General features: G+C 36.0%; 1 protein-coding gene across 6 annotated transcripts in view; it reads left to right on the top strand.

Annotated features, from left to right (window-relative positions):
- Positions 1-18,351, top strand: part of VMP1 (vacuole membrane protein 1) — a 143,800-nt gene that overhangs the window by 1,341 nt on the left and 124,108 nt on the right. For 2 of the 6 annotated variants that reach the window (XM_072779731.1, XM_072779732.1), the window contains exons 1-2: positions 11,932-11,955; positions 18,144-18,245. The exons of 1 other annotated variant lie outside the window; for it this stretch is intronic. In XM_072779731.1, coding sequence (XP_072635832.1) covers positions 11,937-11,955; positions 18,144-18,245 — 121 coding nt within the window. In that variant the 5' untranslated portion in view covers positions 11,932-11,936. Of the gene's footprint in view, positions 1-11,931; positions 11,956-18,143; positions 18,246-18,351 lie in introns of those variants that run through there. 3 more of the 6 variants (XM_072779729.1, XM_072779728.1, XM_072779727.1) reach the window with 2 other exon arrangements.

Here is an 18,351-nt window from a genome sequence, read left to right as displayed (position 1 = left end):
TTTGGAGGAGGGATGGTAGTACCCAGACAAATGTGGCCAATTTGTATGGGTGTGAAATGATTCTATAGTGGAAATCGTTTGTATTTTACTTCTTTGCCTGTGTTATAAAACACTAAAGCTGCCCCCCCCCCTTTGAGGAATATATCCTACTTGATTAATATAGTTTAATTTCTGTGGTTTACGTTCCAGAATAAAGATTGGTTGGTTACCTAACTTTCTGAGCTGGTCTGGATCGTGACGATAAAAGTACTGCTCACGTATTTCATAGAATTGTCATAATGATTAAGTGAGATAGTAAATGGGAAATCACTGTATAAATGAAAATATGGTAATGTCAGTTTACTCTGAAAGCTGGAAATGTACCAGTGCAGAATTCTGTTGCTTTGTATCATTTCACAATTTGATGTTTTATATTGTGTCATTTATCTGAAAATATTATCATACACTCTTCTGAGATGATCTTTGCCCTACTATTGACCCCAATAAAAACTACCTAAGAGTAGTGTGATACTGTAACCCATTGAATTAGTCACTGTGGTTAATAAGTAGGTGACTAGAAAATGAATATAGTTTTGCATTTGGGAGTTTAAATCTGACCTTTGTTGGTCATCATGTATTGTCACTTAAGAATTTACAAGTGCAGAAGAAGGTTAAGTTTTTGGTGTTTACATATAGTTAACTAAAGGTAGAAAGTAGCCTTACTTACTTTATTAAGTAAAAAATTTTATCATTTTACCTGAAACTTACTGAAAGCAATATTTAGAATTGGAAGCATCCTCTGTGAACAGATAGTTATAATCTTCCCCAGAAACAATCAGTAATTGGCTTGCCTGAGATAATATGGTTTAGGTAGTACCAGAGCCTGAACTGGAAATGAGGTCCTAAGTATTCTTTCTGTTCTGCTAAGGTTGTCTCTAGGCATCTTTTTATGGTTTGGTAATATTTCCTGGTCTGCATGAAAATGGTTTCTTTTATGTATTAAAGGGATCTAAAGGTTTTCATTTTTCCCTCTTTTTTGCTGATTTAGTCTTGTAAATTCTAGGAAAACAACATTGTGCATGGCAAAATTTGTAGTAGACTGGAATAAGGAAAGAAAAAAAGAAAATTAGTTCTGTTCTTCAGAACTGTTATTCTAAGTTCGTGCTTCATTACTATCAGGTATCAAGGTGTCTTCTTTCTAACAAGTGGAAAAGAGAGTATCTTTGTAACACATGTCTCTACTGAATGAATGTTGTTGGTAGTAAGTAGGAGGCAACTGCATTAATTTCTTTATTCCTGCTAAAAGAAATTCCCTCCCCCAAACAAAAGAAATTCCCCCAACTGTTTGTAATTTTAATATTGTTACATTAATTATCTATTAATCTATAAAGTCATTTCTCGATTTTATTCTGGGTAAATAGCCACTGTAGAATACTTAATTCTTTGTCTTGTTGAGAACCTTTTTGCTTCTGCAGATTCCACAAAACCTATTTAGTCTCTCCTTTTTTTTTGGAGATTATAGGGCCAGATACTTATTATCACTGCTCTTTTGTCCAGGGCTCTTTGTTGGAGAGAGTGTGTGTGTGTGTGTGTGTGTGTGTGTGTGTCTACATCTGTCTGTCTTTGGTATAGAAATAAACACCAGATTAGAGAATCTTTACTAACCTCAGAAACAGATTTGATTGTTGTTGTATTAATCTGCTTTCACAGACTTGCAAATATTTTGAGGAGTAAACTTTTAAAGTGTTTATTGCTTCAAGAAACTCTGGGAAAGCAACTTTGTATAGGGTTTGCCAAACTGATATTATATATTATGTAAACCTTCTGTAAAGCTCATTTGAAAATATTATGCACCTTGAAGGTTTTGGAAATTTGAGCAGAAGATACTTTTCTGTGTCAGATAAAAGATTAAGGCACTTTTATTTTATTTTATTTTTTTTTAATTTTTTTTTTTTATTTATTTATGATAGTCACAGAGAGAGAGAGAGAGAGAGAGAGAGAGAGGCAGAGACACAGGCAGAGGGAGAAGCAGGCTCCATGCACCGGAAGCCTGACGTGGGATTCGATCCCGGGTCTCCAGAATCGCGCCCTGGGCCAAAGGCAGGCGCCAAACCGCTGCGCCACCCAGGGATCCCAAGGCACTTTTATTTATTTTTAAGGCATTTTTAAATAAAGCAAGGGCAACCCACTGAATAATCCTATGCTAGCTTGTCTAATGGTAGTTGGTAGAATTTGTCAGTATTCAGAAATATATAATCTTTTCAGTAGTTCATTATGATGTTTTCTCTTGTTCTTGAGGTTCTTTAATAATAAGCTTGGTCTTTATAGATTTTTTTGGAAGGACTAGGTAGATAGTGTTAAGAGCCAGGGCTAATAAACTAGATTGTCTTGTTTCAAATTCCACCTCTTAATACTGTGCAACCTTTAGGCTGGTTACTTAACCTCTTGCCATCTCAATTTCTTCCTAGACAATGAAGTCAGTACCTTTACTGTTAGGGTTAAATGAATAGATTTAAGTAAAGCATTTAGAATGGCATACAGTTAACAATGACTGTCACCACTGTTATCCTTCTGTAGCCTACTGTACAGTTGCTAAGAGAAAACTCTTTCCAGCCCTCTTTGAAAGCATGCCTTTGTTGCTGCTTACTTGATCATTGTTTACTCAGTATTTTTGTTTTGTTTCAAGTTTTTATTTAAATTCTAGTTAACATATAGGGTAATATTAGTTTTAGGAGTAGAATTTAGTGATTTATCACTTACATTTAGTGCTCATCATAAGTGCCCTCCTACTGCCCATCACTCACTTAGCCCATCTCCCGCCTCCCTCCTTCCGTCACCTTTCAGTTTGTTTTCTGTAGTTAAGAGTTTCCTATATTTTGCTTCCCTCTCTTTTTTCCCCCTTCTCATTGTTCATCTGTTTCTTAAGTTCAACAGTGAAATCATATGGTATTTGTCTTTCTCTGACTGACTTATTTCACTTAGCATAATACACTCTAGCTCCATCCATGTTGTTGCAAACGGCAAGATTTCATTCTTTTTGATGGCTGAGTAATATTTCTGTGTGTGTGTGTGTGTGTGTGTGTGTGTGTGTTTATGCACCGCATCTTTATCCATTTATCGGTTGATGGATATTTGGGCTCTTTCCATAATTTGGCTGTTGATAATGTTGCTATAAACATCAGTGTGCATCTTGTTTGCTCAGTATTAATGAAGGTTCAGTAAATAAATATATATACATTTAATTGTGTGTATATTTTACAGCATATGTGAGACTTTTTAAAAACGAGGTGTTCTTGTAGGCTATGCTTTCATTATTTTTGTATTATTGTTAATAGTTTACATTATTTGTATAATCAGTAACAATTTGAGAATTGAAATTTGAGAATTTGTTGGCTGATGATGTCTTCTAGCACTTTCTTTGCATGGGAAGAGTATTTTGCAATGACATCTAGTGCTCATATCTGTTCATTCATCCAATCAGTGAGCAAAAATCTTAAATTCTAGGTCTTTTTACCAGGTTTTGAGGAAAACAGTGGGAAGCAAAGACAAACATCTTTTAGTTGGGAGGCTAATAGAGATAAAGGTATTTGAGTTGGGAGCCTAATAGAGAAAAAAGTAAATACAAAAATGAACGATTAAACCCACTGTAATAAGTATCACGAAGGAGATAAACAAAGGCCTGAAAGAGAGTTAATGTGGATTTGTGCCTATTTGAGACTTAGCACAGTATACCGGAATATAGAGACATGAAATAAGGTAGGAAATATACTCATGGTCCAGGTTATGTAGAGCTTTACAGGCCATGGAAATTAGTTTGGATTTGATTTTGAGTATAATAGGAGGTCCTTCTACAATTTCAAATAGGGGAGTAATATAATTTGTAAGAAGACCACTCATGTTTGTATGTGAAGGATGAATTGAAAAGGACAAGAATAAAAATGGAAAGAGAAGTTAGGAGTTCATGGCAGTAGTCTAAGTGAGAGATGAAGATGGCCTGGACCAGAGTGGTGACAAAAAAGTGGTGAGCTGTGGGTGGATGGATACTAAATATATTTGGAATCAGACTAGGTCTTGGATTAAATCTGAGGAGTAAGGAAATGAGAAGAGTCAGGGATGACTGTGCTTCTGGATTTAGTAACTGGGTGGATAGAGTTGTGCCAAGTACTAGGAGAGGGAAGGTTTGGGGAGGACCAGGTTTGTTACAAGAAGGGGGATGGGAATGAGGAAGAAAGGATATACTAAATTTGAGATGCTTAGGAATCACCATATGTGCTCTTAGGTGTATAGATCTAGAGATAAAGACCAGAAATATAAATTGAGGCTAGTATTTTAAACTGCAGGACCAGAAAAATCACCTGGAGAGAGAGGGAAGAGGAGAGGGCCCAGATCAGGTAAAAGAGAGCTGGCAAAGGGGCCTAGGAGCGTTTGAAGGAAGAATGATCAGATACACAAAACTAATAAAAGTAGTTAAACCTAGCAGGGAGCATACTAGATAGATGAGGAACAGAGGGAAACAAGATTTTTCAGTTTGTATACACGCACATATATACATCTATGTTTTTATATACGTATATATGTAAGACATGTAAAGCATGTGAAAAATTTTACTTATTCAGAATTCTTTAAAAAGGGTCAGTTCTGGGCACCTGGGTAGTTCAGTGGGTTAAGCATGTGCCTCTGGCTCAGGTCATGATTCTGGGGTTCTGGAATTAAGCCCTACATCGGGCTCCCTGTTCAGTGGGGAGTCTGCTTCTCCTTCTGCCTCTCCCCACTGCTAGTGCTCTCTCTCACTCTCTCAAATAAATAAATATATATATGTATCTAAATAAGATATCTAAATAATTTATTATTATTATTATTATTATATACTTAAAAAAGAAAAAGATCAGTTCTGTCAAATCTTGCTCTGTGGTCTAAATGAGACCAAAGTCCAGTGAAGTTGAAACTGATGATCTGACTAACCACTTCCTTATTGTTGAGTCTGATTCCTTCCAGAAACTTTCAAGTCTCCACATTGCAAAAAGCATTTAATCAAATATACTATACAAGTTTTTCTGCCTCTTTTTAAGTTTTTAAGGTCTATTTATAGGAGATTTTATACTGCTTCTATGGAGCAGATTTTTCTTTAATTTTTTATTAAATAATCATAGGGATATCTCTAGGATCTCTATGCTTTCAAAACTTTTATTTTTAGAAATTTAAATATTTGAATTTATCAGTACTTTAATCACTATGGATAAGTGATGCATCTCAAAGTATGCCTAGCAGATAGTATGTACTCAGTAAATATTTGTTGAACAAGTAAGTGAAAAATTCATTTTCAGGGATGCCTGGGTGGCTCAGTTGATTAAGCATCTGCCTTCAGCTCAGGTCATGAGCCTGGGGTCCTTAGGGTCAAGCTGTGCATCAGGCTCCCTGTTTAGCAGGGAGCCTGCTTCTTTCTCTCCCTCTGCACCTCCCTTGTTCATTCTTTCTCCCTCTCTCTTTCGCTCGCTCGCTTGCTTGCTCTCTCTCAAGTAAATAAATTAAAATCTTAATAAAAAGAAATTCATTTTCACTGCTATATAAAATTGCATTGTATAATTATATGCCAATTTATTTATTTGTTCTTCTGACAATGGGCATTTGTGTTGTTAGAGCTTTTGCTATTAAGACCAGTGTTGCTAAAAAATATTATTGTACATATCAACTCTTTATATGCAAGAGGTTCTTTTGGCTATATGTCTAGACATAGAATTGCTAGCGAGGTTATACCAGTATTCAATTTATACACGTTGTCTTCCAAACTTTGCTATTGTCATCTTAATTTCTGCTGAAAGAATCCATGTAAAGAATGGTATGGTGAATTATAAAATTGAATATTGAATAGCAGAATGATCATAAATTCTCATCATTGTATGCATACCCCTTTTTTAAAAATTTTTATTTATTTATTATAGTCACAGAGAGAGAGAGAGAGAGAGAGAGAGAGAGAGAGAGGCAGAGACACAGGCAGAGGGAGAAGCAGGCTCCATGCACCGGGAGCCCGACGTGGGATTCGATCCCGGGTCTCCAGGATCGCGCCCTGGGCCAAAGGCAGGCGCTAAACCGCTGCACCACCCAGGGATCCCCTGCATACCCCTTTGTAATATGATTTTACTGTTACTCTGCTCCTTGACTGTGTACTTGGCTATATGATTTGCTTTGACCAAGAAGACATTAGCAAGTATGATATAAGCAGAGACTTGAAAAACTTGCATATTGGGGCTTTTCTTCTCATACAGCTCTTTGGAACCCTGAGCCTACCATGTGAAAAAAGACCAGACTAGCCTTCTGGGATAGGGGACCTTACACGAGGCATCCCAGCTGAGACCTGCCGTTCAAGAGCCAACCTACCTTAGACCAGAATTGCCCGGCCTAACTCACAGAATTGTGAGAAATATTAGATGATTTTTGAAGTCACTAAATTTTGGAGCTAAATTGTTACATAGTAAAACATACTGGATAAAAATGGTATCTCATTGTGATCTTGATTTATATTTTTTGATCGTCAGTGAGATCAAGTAGGTATCTTCATTATTGGCCATATATCCTCTCCTATGAAATATCTCTTTATGTCTTCTGCCTATTTTACTTTTGTAGGGTTGTCTTTTAATATTTTCAGTTCTATATATAATCTGCCTACTTAGTCCTTTTCAGTTAGGTGTTTTCTCTGGTTTATCTTTTCACTTAAGATATCTTGTAATGAATTTAAGTTTTAATTTCGGTGTTCTGTTTATTAATGTTTTCCTTTATGGAAAGCTCTTTTTTGTGTGTCTTAAGAAATCATTCCCTACCCCAAGGCAGAAAGGTATTTATATTTTCTTCTAAAAGTTTTGCTTTTTGACTTTTAAATCTTTAATCCACTTGGAATTGAATTTTGTGCATGGTTCAAAGTAGTAATCCAAATTTTCTTTTCTTATATGGATAACCAATTTGAATAATTTCTCCTTTCCCAACTGCTCTGTCTTGCCGTAAAGAGTTCCAAAAATACAAGAATCTTTTGAAATGCCCTCTATTCTGTTTCTTGGTCAGTTTCTCTATTTCTATACCTATACAAGACACCTTCATTATTTATTACTATAATATATGTGTATAAATACATGGAGACACAAGACCTTTGATGGATACATGTATCTTGCAAATATTTTCTCTCTTTCTGTGGCTTACCTTTTTGGTTTTCTTAACCATGTTTCAAAGAGCAAAAGTTTTTAAACTTTATAAAATCCAGTTTATCAATTTTGTCTTTTTAAATCCTAAGAAACATTTGTGTACTCCAAGACTACAAAGATTTTCTCCTGTTTTTTTTTCCTAGAAGCTTTATAGTATTAGTTCTTACATTTAGATCTATGATCCACTTCAAATCAGTTGTTGCATTTGAGAAACAAGGGTCAATGTCCACTTTTTTTTTTTTTTAATGATAGTCACAGAGAGAGAGAGAGAGAGGGGCAGAGACATAAGCAGAGGGAGAAGCAGGCTCCATGCACTGGGAGCCTGATGTGGGATTCGATCCCGGGTCTCCAGGATCGCGCCCTGGGCCAAAGGCAGGCGCCAAACCGCTGCGCCACCCAGGGATCCCAATGTCCACTTTTTCATAAAAATACTTAGCTATCAGCAGCCCGGATGGCTCCGCGGTTTAGTGCCGCCTTGGCCCAGGGCATGATCCTGGAGACCCGGGATTGAGTCCCACGTCAGGCTCCCTGCATGGAGCCTGCTTCTCCCTCTGCCTGTGTCTCTGCCTCTCTCTCTCTCTCTCTCTCTCTCGAATAAATAAAATCTTAAAAAAAAAAAAAAAAAACTTAGTTATTCTAGTGCTGTTTGTTGAGAAGACTTTCCTTTCACCATTGAATTGACTTTCCATTGACCATGGAATTGCTTTGTACGTTTGTTGAAAATTAATTGACCCAATATATGTAGGTCTAATTCTGTTCCACCAATCTATGTCTGTCCTTTTGCCAAAACCACACTATCATTACTGTAGCTTTATAATAAATCTTGAAATCAATTAGTGCAAGTCTTACAGCTTTGTTCTTTATCCAAATTGTTTTAGCAGTTCTGAGTTCTTTGTGATTCCATATAAGTTTGAATCCATTTGTCTTTTGATTTTTTAAAAAGCTTGCTTGAGAGGCGCTTGGGTGGTTCAGTTGGTTAAGCATCTGACTTTGGCTCAGGTTATGATCTCCCAGTCCTGGGATCGAGCCTTTGGGCTCCACATTCAGCAAGGAGTCTGCTTTCCCCTCTGCCCCTCCTCTTGTTCGTGTATGCGCATGCTCTCTTTTTTTCTCTCTCTCAAACAAAACCCTTAAAAAGAAAAAGTTTGCTTGAGTTTTGATTGAGATTGCATTAAACCTATATATCAGTTTGAGGAAAATTGTCATATTAACAATATCAAGTCTCTCAAATGATGTCCATCAATCTAGGAAATACAATATATCTCAAGTAGTACAAATAAAAATAAATCCAGTCCAGAAACACTGCAATCAAATCGCAAAACACTGAAGTAAAGAGGTCTTGATCCTCAAAGAATTCGAAAAGAAAGGACACATTGCTAAAAATGGAAGAACAATTAGAATCAAAGAATTCTCAACAGCAACAATAAAAGCCAAAACAACGATTGATGGACTCATTTTTTGAAATTTTAAGTCTTTATCTTTTTAATTTACATTTCTCCCATTCTTTATACTCTTCTGGGATTGCAATTAAACAAATAATAGACCTTCTCATTCTGTCCTCTGTGTCTTTTATTTGCTTATATTTTCCATTCCTATCTCTGCTGCATTCTTAATAAATTCCCTGGATAGCTTATCCAGTTCACTTCATCTGTATTTGATCTATACCTTTATCTGTCCATTGGCTTTTAATTTCAACAATTATTACTTCTAGAAGTTCCATTTGCTTTTCTTTCCTTCAAATCTATGTAGGTGTGATAGTTTTTATTGTGTATTCATTCATCTTTGTGATTGCATCCATTGTTCTGTAAACATTTTATACATAGTTATTTTATAATATACTTAATCTGTACCTGAATTTTTAATATCTTTTGTTCTTGTCCTGAAGAGGTAGGGGATTGGTGGGGCCACTTGGAAGGGTTTACAGTGATAATGGCTTGTTTTCTGGAACTTCTGTGAGTTTATTGATTGATCTTATTCTGTTGAGAATCCAACAGACCTGATTTACAAAGAGGGTTTACATTTCTGCTTAGAGTTAGAAAGACACCTCTGACTTAGGACTACATCAGTGGCTCTGTGGTTGTAGCAGATGAAATATTCTCTACCTTCTTTTGGGTCTCCTGCTGGACCTAGGAATTAAGTTGATATGACATATTAGTAGGAGAAAAGCATAAAACTTTACTAATTGTCTTTACATGTAAATGGAAACATTCACAAGGGAATGAAGACCCCAAGAAGTGACCAGAGCAGGACGCTTTTATACCTTTTAGACCAAGAAACAATAAATTTGTGAAGACATGACAAGACAAAGAAGTTCGATCCAAAGGTAGTAAATGGTAAAGACGTAACTAGGAAGATAAGGGTTAATTTAACAAAGCTTGTTTGTACAGATTTATCAGCCCCAAGTTCCCATCTCTGATGATAAGAGTGTCTTCCTTCCTTCTGGTACAGGGTGGATACCTTTGACATGGGAGTTTTATTTCTTGCTTTCAGAAAGAAAAAAGAGAGTAAATGTGTCTGTTTAAAGAACAGAGTGCCATTTCTTATAAATTCCTTTAATTCAAAGTAATCAGTATGCCAAAGTGACATATTTTGGGGTGACAGTCTGTTTTTCTTCATGGATTTTTGCCCAAAGAAAAAGTCACTGATACAGCTTCCCACCTCCAAAGTTCAGTCTTCCTACAAAGATGTTGGTCTCAGAATCTTTCCTCCGGATAGCTTGAGCACTCTCTATTGCCTTTTGCTCTTACCATTTTCCTTCCTACTGCTCAAGTTTTCTTCTTTTCCTACCATGCCTTGCAATCTTCCTAGCTCTTAGACCATTCAGTCTCTCTGGGTCAGTTGTGTAGTTTACTTATTTTTTGGAGAGATAGAAGGGAGACGTTGGAGACTGCCTCTTCCCTTTGTGAAACCAGTGATATCTCAAAGAATATATCCAGTCCTGGGTACAGTTTTTACAGAAAGGATAGAACCCTCAAAATTCCTAGTACGTGTATCTGACTTCACATAGTAAATATTACTAGAAAGTTTAATTTACATTTTTCCATGTGTTGTGTTTTAGTTTATTATTTTATAAAACCCTATTTGGATGCTAAGAATTCATTGTTACATGTAGTGACACCATAATTTATCTATTCAGTAGGTTCTAATTTTCTTAAGATAGAAGTGAAGGTACCTAAGTGATTATTATCAGGAAGCTATATAATATTTAAGAGAAAATGAAACCCCCAAAAAACCCTTTAAAGTGGGCAAAGAATGACAGTTCAACGTAGAAAGTGTTGTAGGTAATTCTGGCCTCTTTAATGTTGAATGACCAAAAAATACCAATATTTATTTTCATTTACCCATTTAGTGGGTCTAGTGACGACATTTCAATGGATGGATAACAAAGTTCTAGTATTTTTCTAAAGAGATAATTTTTAAAAATCTGTTTCATAGATCATAAAGCTTAGAATTATCTGGATCAAATCCATCATTTTGATTTAAATAATCTGAAATGTGTACCTTGGTCATTTGCAGATATTCTGTGATTTAACTCATTTTCTTATTAATGACTTGTATGGGCTAGTTTATATTCCTAGGCATTTAGGGGCAGTAAAGTAGGGAGTCTGTTAAGCAATCTGAATTTAAAATTTTGTCGGGGGGATCCCTGGGTGGCGCAGCGGTTTGGCGCCTGCCTTTGGCCCAGGGCGCGATCCTGGAGACCCGGGATCAAATCCCACGTCGGGCTCCCAGTGTATGGAGCCTGCTTCTCCCTCTGCCTGTGTCTCTGCCTCTCTGTCTCTCTCTGTGTGACTATCATGAATAAATAAATAAAATCTTTAAAAAATAAAAAAATAAAAAAATAAAATTTTGTCGGGAGTACACAAACAGTAAAAACCCACAAAGAAATGACTGAAAGAAGCACAGGTGAAGTCACAGGATTTTAATGACAGTCCATAATTTATCTCTTTGTGAGAATCAACAGAGATGAGTGTTCTCTTTACTAATGGGAAATGTTTGTGAATACTAGAACATGCTAAACTTTTGGAACTGTTTTGTTATTGTTTTATTTTTTCTTGACTCAGGAATTCATTGATGAGAATTGAAAGGACTCTCACTAGACTGTTTTGTGTAGCAGAAGAACCATTGATTTTGGATGTATAAACCGGAGGTTGAACTCTCACTTTGCCATTTGTATGCTACTGAATTGCTGTTGAGGGCCCCTTTAGCCCTGAATTTCTCAATTGTAGAAGGCAAGGATAAAAACAACTGTTCCCTAACAAGGGTTGTTAATATCAGTTTAGCTAATCTGCATCTAAACTATAAATCACTATACAGCATAGTTCTTGTTACATAAATCCAAACCCTAACCTTGGACTGGGTTAGACTATTAGAATAGACTATTAGAATTCTTAGACTATTAGAATAGAAAGAAAATTATGGCAGTAATTTACTTTATGTGCCTGATAATTGGATGCAGAAAGAAAGAATCAGCTATGTGAAGTAACATTCCCAAGGTCTCACAGTTAACTGAATCTCCCAACTTTGGAATGTTACTCTTTTTACTGTTTTAGATCTTAACCTTACTCCCCCATCTTTTTGGTGAAAATGTTTGCCTAAGATTGCACTGGTTATGAAAAACTGAATGAACATTTAGTAGATTGAGAGAAAATGAGAAATGGGATTTTTCAAGCTGTAATTTTGCAAATTATGTATTTTCTCCATTAAAATAAAATCATGGGGCAGCCCCCGTGACGCAGCGGTTTAGCGCCGCCTGCAGCCTAGGGCATGATCCTGGAGACCCTGGGTGAGTCCCACGTCAGGCTCTCTGCATGGAGCCTGCTTCTCCCTCTCTGCCTGTGTCTCTGCCTCTCTTTCTCTCTCTCTGTGTGTGTGTGTGTGTGTATGTGTGTGTCTCTATGAATAAATAAATAAATAATCTTTAAAAAAATAAATAAAAATCATGTTTTTACCCATGGGAACATAAAATTATATCTTTACATATTAGAAGTGAGAGATAAACATTCCCCCCAAAGCTATGAAACTCTGAAAAAGGGGGGTCCCTAAAATGTTCTCCAGGTTGTAGCTTTACTTAAAATTTTATCTAATTAAAAGTTAGATCCGGAACAATGGCCTGTTCAACAATTAGAAGACTATTTAATGTATTTTACACTTCACTAAATTAAGTTGAAGGACATTTTAAGCCAGAAATATAGACCCTTATAATCTACTGACCTATTATTGGGAGATATATTGAGATTTTGAATGCATAAATTGTATCCTAACTTGGGGTTTTAATTTGTCTAATTCCCCTAAGACTTTAGAAAGTTCAAAAAGAGGGGCGCTTGGTGGCTCAGTTGGTTACATAGCCAGCTCTCAATTTCAGCTCAGGTCACAATCTCGGGGTTCTGGGATCGAGCTTTGCATCAAGCTTCCATGTGGGGCTCTGAAGCTCAGTGGAGAGTCAGCTTGAGGATTCCTTCCCTTTTCTCTCTGCCCATTTCCCCCTCTAAAATAAATTAATAAATCTTTTTTTTAAAAAAAGTTAAAGGATTCAAGGACTTTGTTTTTTCATATACTTTATTCAACTAATGAATTTTCAAAGAACACACTTTTATACTGCCCAGCCATGTGATAATCTCTGGTTCTTAGAGCCAGATGATCTAAGAGTTAGTGATATTGTGCATGGTGTTTGAATTATCTTTGGCTTTTTACCCCTGCACAAGTGGAAAACTGTATCAAAAAGCCTCACTAGTCAAAATATATTTATTACTGTTTGTTTAGATTATCTACTAAATTTCCAACAATAAATTGCAATTTCTTAATCTTAATAGTTGTAGAGAAGTCTACAGCTACTTTGAAGAAGTCTGTGAATGAATGTACTGAATAGCCCCATTAACTATACATGCTTCTGGAAGCAAGAAAGGTTACTGAAAAGTGTAATATTCATGCATGCCTTGTATGAAGAACAGTGTGCATTATTGAGAAAGCTGACTTAATATTTTTGTGAGAATGTAGAATCACTTGAATAAATCATTTTTTTAATGAAATGTGTTCATTTTATTTAGGAATACAGTGGCCAAGAAAATTAGTCAATGGCTTCATCACTCTTTTCATGTTAAATTCTCCACTGATTCCTATTACTCTGGGAATTGCTATTTTCATGTCATCCTAAATGTTATTTGTGTTGCTTTAGGGAACGCAAAGTAATTTAGTTTCACATTGTTTTTGCATTACAAATGTAGCTAATGTTTAAAATGAATGGAGTATTATAGTCTTAGCAGTGGATGTACAGCCTACAAAGAACCTTTGTGAGCTGATTTTGGCAGTATTTTCTCAACACTCCTGCGAGAAACAAAACACCCCACATGTTTTAATATCAACCTTTTATTTTAAATGCTTCAACTGTACTTAAAATCTGCTAGTTGCAACATTTTAAAGTATTTCTTGTATATAAATATATCCTCACAATGAAAATTATTATTCAATGTTTGATTTATGCTTCTTTCTTATTTATGTCTTCTCATCCTATCCACAGACCTATAGAGTTTAACAGTTTTATTCTTAAAAATAAAAATTAAGTTGGGGTACCTGGGTGGCTCAGTCAGTTAAACTTCTGCCTTTAGCTTGGGTCATGATCCCGGGGTCATGGAATGGAGCATGGCATCTGCCTCCCCACTCAGTGGGAAGTCTGCCTCTCTTTCCCTCTGCAGCTCCCCCTGCTCACTTATTCTCTGTGTGTGTGTCAAATAAATAAATAAACTAAACTAGAAATAAATATATAAACTTAGTCGCAGGCTATTAAAATTGTTATTATGGGCAGCCCTGGTGGCGCAGCGGTTTGGCGCCGTCTGCAGCCCAGGGTGTGATTCTGGTGGCCCAGGATCGAGTCCCACGTCAGGCTCCCTGCATGGAGCCTGCTTCTCCCTCTGCCTGTGTCTCTCCCTCTCTCTCTATCGCTCATGAATAAATTAATTAATTAATTTTAAAAAATTAAAATAAAATAAAATTGTTATTATAACTCACTGCAAAGTAAGCTCCATTGATTGTCAGGAATATGTGCTAGATTCCTGTTTCAGGAGATTTTAGTCCTTTAAACAATCTAGGAATTCTTTGGATTTATCCACATGCCTCAGAATCTAACATTGTTTCATCACAAATTTCCAGAAAAAAACTTTGTAAAGACTTTACTTTGAGAGAACATGAGTTTATTTTTTTATGTAAAATTTTTAAGTTTTGTAGTTTTTTATTTTTATTTATTTATTTTTAAGATTTTATTTATTCATTTGATAGAGCACAAGCAGGGAGAGTGGCAGGCAGAGGGAGGGAGAAGCAGGCTCCCTGCTGAGCAGAGAGCCCAATGTGGTGCTGATCCCAGGATCCTGAGATCATGACCTGAGCCAAAGTCAGATGCTTAACCAGTTGAGCCACCCAGGCACCATGAGACCATGAATTTAAAGTAGCTGTGCAGTTTTGTGATTTTTCTCCAGTTACATTCAGCTGGTCAGACAGACCTTAAGAATGCAGGTTGTTCAGGGACATGCAGTTGTGCAACATGGTATATGATTGAGGAAGATGGGGACAAAGGAATTAGGGGTGTTTTCAAGGGAGTTATTTTATTATTTTATTATTTTATTTTATTTTATTTTATTTATGAGAGACAGAGAGAGAGGCAGAGACACAGGCAGAGGGAGAAGAAGCAGGCTCCATGCAGGGAGCCTTACGTGGGACCCGATCCCGGGTCTCCAGGATCACGCCCTGGGCCAAAGGCGGCGCTAAACCGCTGAGCCACATGGGTTGCCGTTTTCAAGGGAGTTTGAAGAGACAAAGAATAGTGTAAAATATTTTCAAAAATGCTTAAAATGCAAAAAAGTTGTGATGCTTTTATAATCTTAACTAGAACACAGGTAGTTCTTTGCATGTTTGCCTTATTAGTTCTTTCGGAATGGCAAAAGTTTTTCAAAAGTTGTTTTTAAAACTGTGAATTGGGATCCCTGGGTGGCTCAGCGGTTTAATGCCTGCCTTTAGCCCAGGGCATGATCCTGGAGTCATAGGATCAAGTCCCACATCGGGCTCCCTGCATGGAGCCTGCTTCTATCTCTGCCTGTGTCTCTGCCTCTCTCTCTCTCTGTGTGTCTCTCATGAATAAATGAATAAAATCTTAAAAAAAAAATAAAAATAAAAAATAAAACTGTGAACTTATTTTGTTTGTAAGAAGTAGACTGATTAAAAGAAAATAACTTCCCTTGGTTATTCCTTACAAAACAAAATTCCAGACTATTTTGTTTTCCAGAGAATTGAGTAGGAAATGTCAGTAAGCTGTTTTCTTTTATAGCGTATTGTGTAAGAACACATTATTTGCTCAAATGAAAATTCCTATTGCAATATCTTTAAAAACATCTTCAAATAATTGCATAATACCATTATTATAAGTAAGAACTCAAATATACTCAAGTTGTTTTGGACAAAAGTTTTTAACTCAGCTATCACAGTCTTTTGCACAGGGACAAGTTTTAAAATTTTTTCTTCATAACATAGATACCCCTTTGTGACTTGTTCATCCTTTTGCCACAAATTAATTACATTTTACTTATTGTGATGTAGGTGAATGGCTGTTCATCCCTGAAACAAATTCCCTACAGAATTAGGCTTGATACGAATGCATCAGATAGAAAATCCCAAACATCCTCAGTTAATTTTATTTATAAAGCCCAGAAAGCATGATTTTTGGAATAGATTTACACTTTGTGAACCTGTTGTGATTCTCTGGTTTTAGAGATTTTCACAAAATAACGTCATTTATCTTTTTTTTGGAATTGCTTGGGCTATATCTTTTGAAAACATCCTCACATAAGTATGACTTAAGTTTGCAGAATCAAATTTCCAGCTTTTATGAATTCTTCTGAATGTACTCTCTGAGCTCCCATACTTGCTTCTGTACTTTCTTCCTCATCATTACAGCTAGTATATATTGAGTTCGTAGGAAAAGTGAGAGAATATAATTAGTATTTTATATGCATTACCTTGTTTGATCCTCATAGCAACGCTTTGATATATGTCATGTTATCTCTATTTTACAGATTAAAGAAACTGACATTTAGAGAGATTTAGAAATATGTCCAAGTTCATAGATACTTAAGTTTGAGTTTGAATCCAGTTCTGTTAGACTCCAAAACCTATTTTCTTCCCACTAAGTTAGATATTATGTATCTATTTCATTTTAAGTGAAGTCCTGTGCTCGTCTGGCTTCCCCACCAGAAGGAAGGACCCTCTGGAAGACAAGGACCTTGTGTTATTTGTATTTATGTCTTCAGAGTCTGGTACAGCCCCCAGGATTTTTTTTTTGATCCCCAAATTTTTTAAATGAGAATTTTAAAAATTTTTTCAGTGAAAGACACTGAAATAGCAATGAGGCATGTACCAATGAAGTAGTTCCTCTAGTGTAAGCAGTTTACTGCCTCATAAACCTCCTACCCTTTTGATGTGGTTATACACATGCATGTACAAACACACACACATACATGCATTCTTTCATTCTTACCAATACCGTGGCACCGAGAATTTGTTATCATTTTGTAGATCCGAAAATCAAGGTCTAGGAATGCCTGGTAGCTCAGTTGGTAGAGCATGACTCTTGGTCTCGGGGTTGTGAGTTCTAGCTTCATTTTGGGTGTAGAGATTACTTTAAAATAAAATCCAAGCAAACAAAAAAAGAAAATCAAGATCTAGAAAAAATGAGATTTGCTTAAGATCACATCACTAATTAGTGACAAATCTGGGATGCAAATCCAGATTTTCAAGCTTTCTTATAATCATCTACTCTAGGCTATCCATCTGTGCTAGTGGAAACCTATACTTTATTTCTTGATTTCTTTATTTGCTTATTGTGAAATGATGGCAAGAAAACAAAGGTGTTCACAAGTGGATTATGTCTAAAAGAAGACACCTTCTGTGGGACACCTGAGTGGCTCAGCGGTTGAGCGTCTGTCTGCCTTTGGCTCAGGGCATGATCCCGGAGTCCCTGAGTCCCGCATCGGGCTCTCTTCAGAGGAACCTGCTTCTCCCTCTGCCTATGTCTCTACCTCTCTATCTGCGTCTCTCATGAATAAATAAATAAAATCTTAAAAAAAAAAAAAAAAGACACCTTCTGTTGAAGTAATGGATGTATGCTCTTTGTTCAGTCTTTTTATATATAGTCTTTCACTTATTTTCCTTTACAAAGCATATATTTTGCAGGTAGTAATTATAGTTAGAATTTTAGTCAAGGAATAAAATAGTTCCAACTAACTATAGAAAGACCGAACCCGTGACTATATCATATTCTAATCAGTTGAATATAGGCTTAACAGGATTCCTGGCACACTCAGTGTTTTAAGGACTCTGCATTGCAAATCAGACCAAAGTACTGTGCTTCTTCTTCTTTTTCTTTAAAATGTATTTATTTGGGGGGTGGAAGGGGCAGAGGAAGAGAGACAATCAACTTGATCTCAGCACCCTAAGATCATGAACTGAGCTGAAATCAAGAGCCAGCCAACTGACTGAGCCATCTAGGCACCCCAGAGTTCTGTGCTTCTTGAGTAGAAAGATTTGCTTTACTAACACCTAAAAGAATTATAGCAGTTATAGACAATCTTGCATTTTTGTGTAGAATAATTATGTCAGCACAATTTATATATTATAATACAGGGGTTTAAAGTAAAAATTTATATCTATACATGTAATATAAAACATGATATAAAGAATAAATTTAGCATAAACATTTTGGAATGACTAGAAAAGTTTACAACTACATGACTTTTATACTTTTGCTACTTCTATTAGGGTTTCTGTACAAATTATTCAAATCTTGATTATAATAGAGAAGATGGAAGTGTAAACACGTTATTCAAATAGTGTGTAGAATATTATTACCATGTTGATTTCTCAGTTTTATTCAGTCATAAATGCAAAGCAGAACTATGTAACATGTCATTGGATTTTATTTTGCCTTGTTAGCTCCTCAAGAGTTATTGATCTATGAAATGGCAGAGAATGGAAAAAATTGTGACCAGAGACGTGTAGCAATGAACAAGGAACAATATAATGGAAACTTCACAGGTAAATTATGGTGGTTTGGAGGTAGAAGATCTACAGGTTTAAATGATATCCTTTTCATTGGAATAAAATAGAAATATATCTAGTATTTACTATCTTCTGTTAATAA

Source organism: Canis lupus, chromosome 16 (assembly GCF_048164855.1).
Source record: "Canis lupus baileyi chromosome 16, mCanLup2.hap1, whole genome shotgun sequence".
Lineage (NCBI taxonomy): Eukaryota > Metazoa > Chordata > Mammalia > Carnivora > Canidae > Canis > Canis lupus.
The sequence above is the reverse complement of the archived record's forward strand: the minus strand, read 5'-3'. Positions and strand labels throughout refer to the sequence as shown.